Genomic DNA, 12,324 nt, shown 5'->3' with positions numbered 1-12,324 from the left:
ACATGTTTCCTCTTCCTTTCTATTCTGAAATCCTTTCATCTGCAAAAACTTTTTCCCTAAAACTTCTCTCGCATTGTTCTTACCTCTCTCACATGGTTTCCACTTCTCTTTCAATGTTTCTACTCCTCCTCGTATTGTTCCCACTACTTTTATGCTGTTACTTGGTGCATCTTCACTGACCTCTAGGCTCCAATTGGTTGAGTACTTTTGCTGTAAGTACTTGTAAGGTATGTTTGGTTAAACTGCTGTCTATTCTACACAAACAACCAAAGAATAACATCATATCTTTCTCATTGCTTCTGTAGTACTTTATATGTTCTCATATATATTTTAACCTTACTTCACCATTTTGTCAATTTTTTCCTCATAATTCTTCTTTCCAATAATCATATTTTAATCAACTAATAATTTAATATTATGTGTTCACTTGCATAAAGACATTCTGGTTTCAGCCTTGTATTATAGTGCTGTATGTTAAGGTTAAGCATTTCTGTTGTTGCAAATACTCCTTGCGAAAACATACTTTATTTTTTCCAAAGTTCTGTATTCTCTCCTCTACAGCAGATTTTTCTTAATTGAATTATATTTCTTACATATTTCACCTTTTCTGTTCGAGCAGTATATATAACAACAAATTTCTGAAATGCGTTTATTTGTAAAAAAAAAAAAGAGTCCAATGTCTGTGCTGAATCATTTCCTTTCATCCTGAAAATCTTTTATTATTATAATTGGCTCTGAGCACTATGGGACTCAACATCTGTGGTCATCAGTCCCCTAAAACTTAGAACTACTTAAACCTAACTAACCTAAGGACATCACACACATCCATGCCCGAGGCAGGATTCAAACCTGCGACCGTAGCGGTCACGCGGTTCCAGACTGACGCGCCTAGAACCGCACGGGCACACCGGCCGGCTATTATTATTATTATTGTTATTAGTGTGATCTGGAGCAATGATTTTTCATACCGTATTTCTCACACAGTGGCGACAATGGGTAATGGTGGGGAAAAAAGGGACAAAAAGTACTATATTATTTATGATCAAAAAAAATTTTGTACACTTAATTATATTTAATTGTTTCACAAGAAAATAATAATATCGAATGCAAGTTTAGGGACAATTTGTACTCACCCCAAAATGACATGAATACGGCAAAGAAGACTGTTGTAGGATTGTCAAAAAGATACGTTATTCGTGCATGAAGACATGTTTCTGTAAGATTCCAGAAACTACAGAAGTAGTCACACAGAGGACACATGGTGATGTTTAGTTGACTGTTACAGATGTCTTCACTGGAAAAAGAACCACATATGTTTCTTAACGGTTACCATGTTACAACAAACTTAGTGCAACTCGCTTTTCATTTTCTCTGTATGAATATTAAATTTTACTTCTGAATGACACCAGCTATTCTGTAGTTGTTTTAATACACCTCAGAGATTAACAATGATTTGCTTTCACTTCCAAATTTTTTAAAATGATGCAAAAGCATGCAAGATACATGACATGCTATGAAATGATGCATAATAATAATAATAATAATAATAATAATGTTTATTTGTCCATGATAATTTTACAGTCTTGGACATCGTCAATTTTTTGTACAATTATATCAATATCATGTCATTCCAAGAATGAATATTTACATCAAGTAGCACATTGTATATCATTCCATGCAATAATGTTATAAACACATTAGCACATTATATATCACTCCATACATATAATGATTATATACATCAATTAGTCAATTATAACAATACCACCACTAATATACTGCAGTATGTAAAAGAATAAACTAACAGTACTGCAGCTCAAAATTCTTTTAATGAGTATAAACATCTATCTATTGACAAATTTTTCAACTTGCCCTTGAAAAGATTGCCTTGGAGTTGCTTTATATTTTTTGGCAACTTATTATAGAATTGTCTCCCAGTTAAATATGGACTGTGGTCTGTAGCTTTCTTGTTAGTCCGAATCCTATGATAGTCACTTTTGGCTCGGGTACTGTAATTATTGATGTCACTGTTCTTTACACTATTTTCCTCATTCTCTTTTACAAACATTATGGTCTTAAATACATACAATGACTACACAGTCAGTAATTTATAATTATTGAAATAGTCCCTAGAGGACTGGCATTTGCTTATATTAGCAATTATCCTAACTGCTCTATTTTGAAGCCTGAAAATGCGATCCATATAGACAGTGGGCGCCCCACCCCAGACCTCAATCCCATATTGCAGATGTGAGTGTATTAACCAATAATACACTTGTTTAAGGACAAGGGGAGCTACTATATTTGTGAGATGTTTTAGTAAGTAAATATTACTAGAAACCTTTTTGCAGGTGGTGCTAATATGCTCTTTCCAAGTGAAATGTTCATCAATCAATATGGCTAAAAACTGATGTTCGTCAGATGTTTCAACTGTAGAAAGTGATTGAGTTTGAGTATTATTAAAATGTAGCACGAACTTTATTACTACAGCCTTGTCCTTATTCAGTGTAAGCTTATTCACTATTAGATATTCTGTGATCATTTCTAAGTTCCCTTTGTTGCTTTGGAATGCTGCCCACTCTGTACAGCCCCAGCTAATAAAAGATGTATCATCAGCATCGTTCACTAGTTTGGAGTTTTGCGGCCATGTTATATCATTAATATATACTATGTCCGCCCCGTAGCTGAGTGGTCAGCGTGACAGACTGTCAATCCTAAGGGCCCGGGTTCGATTCCCGGCTGGGTCGGAAATTTTCTCCGCTCAGGGACTGGGTGTTGTGTTGTCCTAATCATCATCATTTCATCCCCATCGACACGCAGGTCGCCGAAGTGGCGCCAAATCGAAAGACTTGCACCAGGCGAAGGGTCTACCCAACGGGAGGCCGTAGCCACACGACATTTCCAATATATACTATAAACAAGAATGGTCCAAGTATACTTCCTTGGGGAACTCCACAGTTGAGAGTTCTGTATGCTGACTTTACTGTTTGGATATTACTTTCATTCTTATAATTTAGTTTTGTGCACTGTCTTCTATCACGGAGAAAAGAACTTAGTAATTTTAGAGCTACTGCTCTTATTCCGTAATTTTCTAACTTGGATAACAGTACTGCACAATTCACAGAATCGAATGCTTTAGACAGATCAAGGAAAGTCCCTATAACTTTGTTTCCTTCATCCAGCCTGTTCAGTAGTTCATGGAAAAAAGTTGCTAATGCCGTTATCGTAGATTGTCCTTTTCGAAACCCATGTTGTGTTTTGTTTAATAGTTTGTATTTACAGAAGAAGGGTTCCATTTGATCTAGAATTATTCTTTCAAGCAGCTTGCCAAGTGTTGAAGTCAAAGAGATTGGCCAGTAGTTATTTATGTCGGTGATAGCCCCCTTTTTACACACTGGTTGTATCTCAGTGATTTTTAAAAGCTCTGGAAAGATCCCCTGGCCAACTGAACTGTTAATTAGATATGTTATTGGTTTTATTAACTCATTTTTGCATTCTTTAAGTAGTGTGGAACGATATGTCATCCCAGCCATTAGATGATTTTACTTTGAGTTTTGAGAATTGTCTAGAATGAAAAATAGCCCACAGTTGCACTAAATTATGTTTATTTTAAACACTGGCCATGGTTTCAGCTATAATAATATAGCCTTCTTCAGAAGTCATACACAATAATAAATGAAAAATGCTGCTGGGCTAAGACATTTTTCATTTATTACTGTGTATGACTTCTGAAGGAGTATATATTATTATAGCTGAAACGATGGTCAAGGTTTAAAATAAACATAATTTAGTGCAACTGTGGGCTGTTTTTCATTCAAGACTGTGTAGTTTTGGAATGAGAACAGGGAAGGGGCTGGATGGGTGAGGACAATGATTAACGAAGTTTGAGGAGAAGAGGGTTATGGTAACATAGGATATATTACAGGGAAAGTTCCCACCTGTGCAGCTGAGAAAAGCTTGTGTTGTTGGGAAGGATCCATATGGCATAGGCTGTGAAGAAGTCATTAAAATGAAGGATGTCATTTTTGGCAGCGTGCTCAGCAACAGGGTGGTCCACTTGTTTCTTGGCCACAGTTTATCGGTGGCCATTCATGCAGAAAGACAGCGTATTGGTTGTCATGCCCATATAGAATGCAGCACTGTGGTTAACAGCTTAGCTTGTAGATCACATGACTGGTTTCACAGGTAGCCCTTCCTTTGATGGGATGGGTGATGATGTGACTGGACTGGAGTAGGTGTTGGTGGAAGGATGTATAGGACAGATCTTGCATCTAGGTCTATTACAGGTGTATGCCATGAGGTAAGGGGATGGTAGCAGGGGTTGTGGAAGAGTAGACAAGTATATTGTGTAGGTTCGGTGGATGGTGGAACACCATTGTGGGATGGGTGGGAAGGGTAGTGGCCAGGACATTTCTCAACAGGGTATGACGTGAGATAGTCGAAACCCTGGTGGAGAGTGTAATTCAGTTGCTCCAGTGCTGGGTGGTACTGAGCTACACGTGGAGTGCTCCTCTGTGGCCAGATGGTGGGATTTTGGGAGGTGGTGGGAGACTGGAAAGATAAGGTCCAGGAGATTTGTTTTTGTACAAGCTTGGCAGAATAATTACAGTCGGTGAAGACATTTTTTCATTTTTTTTCCACCACCATGGAGCCTTGCTCCTTCCATCTGCATCAATGCATAAGAATTTCCTTGTCCCTAACCAGAACCCAGTCCCACATACTGTTCCTGCATTGTTGCTTGGCTCATGCAATCCCCCCAAATGGCCTTACCATCATACTACCTGTCTCCGGCTACCACCCCTCCTTCCACAATGACCTCCACCTGTTCAGATTCCACCAATCCTTAGCCCTCACCAACACAGTGCTGCAAAACCATATCAACCAAGCCCAAACTTCCTTGGAGTTCATTCTCTCCATCCACAAAATTCTCCTGCTATGCAGTTCCAAATTTCTGGAACCCATAACACACAATGAAACTCTTGCCCTCCTGGAACCATGCAAGATGCACGCCACCGCCTCAAAATGTTCTCCACCTTGTTCACTTCCTATTCCTGCCTTGACGTACCATTGTCCATCACCTCTACAAAACCTCCAAACTTACACCCCCCCCCCCCCCCCGACCACCGTCACCTCGTAGCTGACACACCCTGTCTTCCAGACTTAGTACACTTACCCCACCCTCTGAAACTTCCTCCCACCACCACAAAGAATCCAGAACCTAATCAGACCTGTAACACAGTCATGAACCTTTCCTCCAGAAGCCTCAGCCCCACAGAAATATCAGCCCCTTCAAAAGGCCTCACCTTTTGCCCCACTTCCAAATTCAAACATGCAGGACTTTTTGAAGACGTTCTCTCCTTCTCCCGGTCCCTACAGTGGAAACACTTTTTCACCACCAACCCTACCAATCAGACTCAACCTACCTAACTCAGTTCCCTCTTCCATCCAACCATGATCCACCCCCCATTGCCTCCAAATCACAACCAGTTAACTTCCCAGAATTTCTTAACTTCGAACCTTGCCCCACCATCATTCCACAAATCCCTCAACATGCAAACAAATTCTACATCCTCAGAAAGAACCGCAGTCCACCATCTAAAAAGTGATCCTGACCTTATAATCCGACCTGTGGGCAAAGGCTCCACACCACTGTTCTTTTGAACCGCAAGGATTACCTGGCAGAAGGACTCCTCCACCAGCTGTTGGGTACTTCCTCCTACAAACTTTGCCACAATGACCCCATTCCAGAAATCCAAAAGGATCTCCAGTCACTCCTCAAATCCTTAGGCCCATCCCAGAATCCCTCCTCGGAGTCCATCTCTCTGTTCACCCCTACCACTCCCTGTACTCCCACCTTCTACATGCTTCCTAAAGTTCATAAACCCAGTCACCCAGGACGCCCCATTGTGGCCGGTTACTGTGCCCCCACTGAGAGAATCTCTGCTCTCATAGACCAACACCCTCAACTTATGATCCAGAACCTACACCCCTATATAAAACATACCAACCATTTCATTTCATCCACCGACTCTCCACAGTTCCTGTCCCTTTACCAAACAGTGCCCTGTTTGTCACTATTGATGCCATCTCCCTTTACACTAACACCCCTAATGCCCATGGCTTTACTGCTATTGAACAATACCTTTCCAAACACCCAACAAATTCCAAACCAACGATCTCCTTCCTAGTCGCCATACTCAACTATATCCTCATGCACAATTACTTCTCCTTTGAAGGCATTACCTACAAACAAATCTGGGGTATGGCTATAGGCAACCGCATGGCACCATTCTATACCAACCTATTCATGGGCAATCTAGAGGAATCTTTCATAAATACTTAGATTCCTAAACTCTTCACCTGGTTCAGATTCACTGATAACATCTTTGCGATCTGGACTGAGGGTGAGGACACCCTATCCGCATTCCTCCAGAACATCAACAACTCCTCCCCCATTTGCTTCATCTAGTCCTATTCAACGCAACAAGCCATGTTCTTAGCTGTTGACCTCCACCTGAAAGATGGCTATATCAGTACCTCCGTCCATATCAAACCTACTAACGACCAGCAATACCTCCACTTCGACAGCTGCCACCCGTTCCATACAAAGAAGTCCCTTCTATACAGTCTAGCCACTCATGGTCATCGCATCTAGAGTGGCGAGCAGTCCTCCTTGAAATATACCGAGGGTCTTATTGAAGCCTTCACAGACCATAATTATGCACCCAACCTTGTACAAAAACAAATCTCCTGTGCCTGATCTTTCCAGTCCCCCACCACCTCCCAAAGTCCCACTGTCTGGCCACAGAGGAGCATTCCCCTCGTAACTCAGTACCACCCAGGATTGGCGGGAGTGAATTAACTTATCTGCCGGTGTTTCAACTACCTCTCATCGTGACCTGAAATGAGAAATGGCCTGCCAACTACCCTTCCCACCCCTTCCACAGTGGTATTCCACCCCTCCTACAGTGGTATTCCACCGAACCTACACAATATACTCGTCCATCCCTACACAAGCCCTGCTCCCAATATCTTACCTTGGCTCATACCCCTGTAATAGATCTAGATGCAAGATCTGTCCCATACATTCTCCCACCACCACCTGCTTCAGTCCAGTCACAAACATCATGTATCCTATCAAAGGTACGACTACCTGTGAAACCAGTCATGTGATCTACAAGTTAAGCTGTAACCACTGTGCTGCATTCTTTGTGGGTATGACAACTAACAACCTGGCTGTCCGCATGAATAACCACTGACAAACTGTGACCAAGAAACAAGTGTATCATCCTGTAGCTGAGCACGCTGCCAAATATGAAATCCTTCATTTCAATGAATGCTTCACAGCCTGTGCCATAAGGATCCTTTCCACCAACACCAGCTTTTCTGAATTGCGCAGGTGGGAACTTTCCCTGTAATACATCCTATGTTCCCATAACCCTCTTGGCCTCAACCTTCATTAATCATTGTCCTCACCCATCCAGCTCCTTCGCTGTTCCCATTCCAGCACTACACAACCCTCATTCCACCATCGCACCAAGTCTTTTTACCTCTCTCCTTTTCTGCTAGTTCTCCCCTCCTATCCCCTGCCCTCCGTCTAACCTGCTGCACTTCACTGTCCACCACTCCTAGCTTACTATCCCTCCCCGTCCCCTCCCCAGCCTCCCACCTAGTTGGCACTCCCATCAAGCGCTGGTGTTGCTTCTCGCAGTGTAGCTACAGTTGCCTGAGACTGCAGCCGTGTGTGTGTGTGTGTGTGTGTGTGTGTGTGTGTGTGTGTGTGTGTGTGAGATCTATTTTTGACGAAGGCCTTACTGGCCGAAAGCTTTATTTGTGACAGTCTTTTTGTTGTGCCTATCTGCAACTCAGCATCTCCGCTATATGGTGAGTAGCAACTTTCCTTTTCATAATATTGTTAATAATAATAATAATAATAATAATGACTTGTTAGAAATACATTAAAGAAATATTTTTGCAGTAAGTGTAAGAATGGAACAGGAATATATAGTAAAATGTTAGCAAGACTGCAAGAGATGAAATGAGCATTTACAGTTGAACTACGATTTTACGTTCTCAGACTACATGTTTTTCACAATTCTATGTCACAAATACATAGCCCCGGTGAAAAACCCATAAGATCAATGCTAAGAATTCCCTGATGTTATGTTTCTTCTTAGTAAGATTTACCTGAGTATACTACTCATCCCATTTTCTTCCTACTGACATTTAATGTGACTGAACGAGTTATAAGTAGCAGGAAAGAAAGGCGGTTTGCACCCTATGAGGCGGCAGAGTTAAAGGAATATTTAGGCCATTGAACAGAGGGGAAACGCGAGAATGGAAATGCTGATATAATCCACAATTGGCGTTGCCAACACAACTTGCAACGTTTAGCTTCATTGTGCAATGATCATGGGTTGACTACGTTTCACACCTTAGACACATAAATACTTAAATATGTGGAAATACAGATACATACGAAGATATATTGCTTGATTTTCTATGTTACATGATTGTACATCATATTTTACTATGTATATCATGAGATTATCCTTGGAAGTATAAAATAACTTTTCTAACATAATTTTTATAGTATTCCTGAAGGCTTGTATTTCATGTAAGTGATGGCTGATTTTAGTCCCATGTTCATGTAGAGACCTGTTTAAAGAGTGACATTTGATGCCTTTCTTTATGTGGGTCACTGTTTGCAAGATGTGTTCACATGGAACAGTCAAGATTCCCATAGATTTAAACAACTTAGTACAGCAAGTTCTCTTGCCATGTTTTGTTATAATTCACACAGCTCTTTTTTGTAGCTCAAAAACTGTACATTCTGATCATTTGTTCCACACAATGTTATGCTGTAACCAATTATAGAATTAAAATATATGAAATACACACTTAAGCTGCTGGAGACTGAATTCATTACTCTAAGTGCATAGAATGCTGAAGGCTAATCACTTCCTGTAGGCAGTAATACTCTCAGTCTACTTCAGTTGTAAGTCAACATGCATCCCTCGAGATTTTATTCTTCATACACCTTCTATTAGGTTGGCTCGTTGATTGGAATGAGGGACTAAACAGTGATGTCATCAGTCCCTCAGTCAAGGGTTCACTCGTCCATATATATGACAGAACCAGTAATGTACTTTGATGAGAAAACAATGTAGGAGTGGTAAAAGTGAGGTACTGTAGGCAATACTGATGCCAGAACTGAAAAATGATTTACGGGGAAGTTGAGGTATACGAATTGGATTGGTACATTGGTTAGAGTAATGAAGCGAGAAATCTCTCCAGCATTTGCCCTCATCAATCTGAGTAAGGGCGAAGAGAGGTATACAGCAAAGAATGTCTTCTATTCAAGTGATCCGGAACAGTAAAAGCAGAAAGGCTAAAAATGTAATGGAAATCAGCTGGAAAGTCAACAATAAATTGAGATGAAATAATTAAGTCCACACTTGGGCATCAGCCAGGACCCTTGCATGAAAATCTGTACCGCTCCCAATCCATCACAGGCAAAGCATAAAGAGGAGGATAGATCTACTAATCAACAAAGTGCTACTTCTAAAATGGGAAACAAGATGCGACAGAACAAAAGGCAAACCTCCTAAAAGAAATTATAGCAGAAGAAAGGACGAATGGCACAGGCAGCAAGCAAATGAGGAGGAGTTAGGGGTCCCCCTGGCCCAGCATGTGGCAAGAGATGCAACCATCACCCCCTTCCTCCTCCAATTAAAACATTATACTTGAGAATAAAAACCACTGTCACAGAGGAAGCGAAGAATCAGTTCAATTGTCTATGAGTCGCCCACAACATTAAAGGGAAGGAACTAAGGCGGCCAGGCTTAGCAAGGAGGGCCAGAAGGAGGGAGCATTACTCCAGGAGATGAGTAATTGTCAGTACGGCTCCACAACTGTGGCTTGTTACTTAAAATAAAACTGTGGGTCAGTCTGGTATGATCAATGTGGAGGGGCCATACAACAGTGAGTTCCTTCCAGGAGGAATGGAATGAGGAGTGCAACACAGCAGTAGTAGTCTGACCACCTGGCAGCGGCTTGAAGGCGACAGGATCAGTAACAAGGAAGTGATAACATCAGCGGAAAGTGATCACTGTCACAAAGGCCACTACGAAGTGACCGAAGTAGCAAAGTCGTGAGACGGGGGAAGAGAATGTTAGATTTACAGCTGTAAAGGTGCCATGGGTGGCACTGAAGTGGGTAGGAGTACCATCATTGGTTGATAAAAAGCTGCTTAAGTAGATGGCCCCTACCAGATGAAGTGGTACATCCCCACAGGAGGAGGGAGAGGGGAGGTGTTCGTATTAAAATCCTCAAGTAGGAGAAAAGGGGATGAAAGTTGTTGGAATAAGGTGGTAACTCAGTATAAGTACCTTGAGGTAAGTAAATGTTGTAAATGTTGCAAGTGGTGAGCGTTGAGATCATTTGCTCCTGCACCACAATTGCTTCCAATGCATCTGAAAGGGAATCCACTCACTGACAATGAATATTGCCATCGAAAGTAGTTTGAAGATTTTCTGTGTCAAAAGATAATTATTTACAGTTGTATTTATCAAGTCAAAATTTGTCTTACTGCAAGATCTTGGGCTGTGCAGAGTGGTTGTTGTTTCACATCTCTGTCCAAAGAGTGCAGTACTGTCCATGTTATGTTGTGCTTGCTGTTTACCTGGATCTCATTCACAGAAGCAGTTCCGTAATTGTAAAAAATGCCAAAGCATGCAGTTACTGCCAATGAAATAGCACTGGAGTTTGAAGCTGACAATCTGTATGTTCCTGATAAATATACAGTATTCTGTAAATACAGCAACAGTAGGATATGTTTGGACAGAAAAGATACTGTACTGAAACATGTGCACAATGAGAAGCACAAAGGAAATAAAGCCAAGAATTCCAATTTGCAAATAAAGCGGCAAGCTCTTATCAGCGGCAGGTTTCAAGTTTCCAAGAAAAAGAAAAACGACTGCAAATATCTGGCTCAAAGGACTGCCAAAACTGTTTTGAAAGTGAACATTCCTCTTTACAAACTGGAAAATAAAGATTTTTGGCAGTGGATGAATGAATTTCTCAAAGGCAAGCAGTGGTTACCAATACTAAAAAGCATGAAAATCGAATTGTAGTTTTCAGCTTGCAACCGTATATTTAATGAAGCAATAAATTTTGTTCGCACTGATTTAGATTGTTTTTAAACTGAATGTTAACAGCAGGGTTACTTTTGTTTATGGTGCTGGTGACATTCCATGCATCAAGACAATGAGGGAAACTGTTGTATCTTCAGGAAAAAAACAACAAAAGAATGAGGTGATTCAGGAACTAGCTGGCAGAAGGCTGTTGTAGTCTTAGCAGACGAGACCACTGACAGAAGAGGTCATTGTGTTACTGCTGTGATAATAAAAATGGCTGAGGCTTGAGTGAACAAAAACTTTTTGTTGGAGAGTGCAAGTTATTGGCACAGCAAACTCTACTCAGTGTGCTCATGCAATGTTGGGTGTTCTGCAAGACTATATAGCACTATGCAACAATGAAATGTAAATCAAATGAAAACGGCCAATTCCTATCAATTCTAATGTGCTGATCATGAATATCAAAAAGACAATTCAAAATTAGCTCTAGTTTTCATTTTACACTGTTTTATTACAGTGAGATAATTATACACAGATTTTTATGTTAAGTTTAAAATCAAATATTATAATGGTTCATCAAAGTCAAAATAACTATTAACAATGGATTACATTATTGTCCGTGGCCTTATTTGTGTGCAATATTTTGGATATAAACATTTTGATACCAATTTTAGTGATTTTTTATTGTCTCCCTCCTCTTCAACTTCAGTGAATTTATTAACGCATGTAATAATTTTTGCATATTTGTTTCCAGATTAACTACCAGTTGTTCAAGTTGACTGCTTCTGAAGTGAACAAAAATGCCAAGAGTTTGTGTTAATAGTGCTGACACATTTTGCTATGTGTGTCAAGAAGTGAAATTTGCTTCACAAAAACAGCAAATAACTCCATTGATTAAAAAAGCTGTTATTTTGGGTGCAAAATAGGTGATCAAGATAAATCCTGGGCTCCACATGTGATCTGGAACACTTGTGCCAGCAACCTCAGGAACTGGATGCATGGGAAAGGATGTTCAATGCCCTTTGCAATGCCCATGATCTGGCATGTGCCAACTAACCATGTCAGTGACTGCTACTTTTGTATGGTTCCTCCTATCAAGAAGGGAATATCTAAGAAGAAGAAGCAGACAGTGATCTATCCTAGCATTCCATCTGCCATACGTCCAGTTCTACACGGGGAAGGATTG

At 40.6% G+C, this 12,324-nt stretch overlaps 1 protein-coding gene across 2 annotated transcripts in view; it reads right to left on the bottom strand.

The window, feature by feature from the left end:
• The window catches only part of LOC126419890 (anoctamin-1-like), a 133,278-nt gene that overhangs the window by 56,607 nt on the left and 64,347 nt on the right, over positions 1–12,324 (bottom strand). For both annotated transcript variants that reach the window (XM_050087153.1, XM_050087154.1), the window contains one exon: positions 1,134–1,294. In XM_050087153.1, the coding sequence (XP_049943110.1) occupies positions 1,134–1,294 (161 nt within the window). The remainder of the gene's footprint in view (positions 1–1,133; positions 1,295–12,324) is intronic.

Source organism: Schistocerca serialis, chromosome 9 (assembly GCF_023864345.2).
Source record: "Schistocerca serialis cubense isolate TAMUIC-IGC-003099 chromosome 9, iqSchSeri2.2, whole genome shotgun sequence".
NCBI lineage: Eukaryota > Metazoa > Arthropoda > Insecta > Orthoptera > Acrididae > Schistocerca > Schistocerca serialis.
Note: the sequence above shows the minus strand (reverse complement) of the source record. Positions and strands in the feature narration are given on the sequence as shown.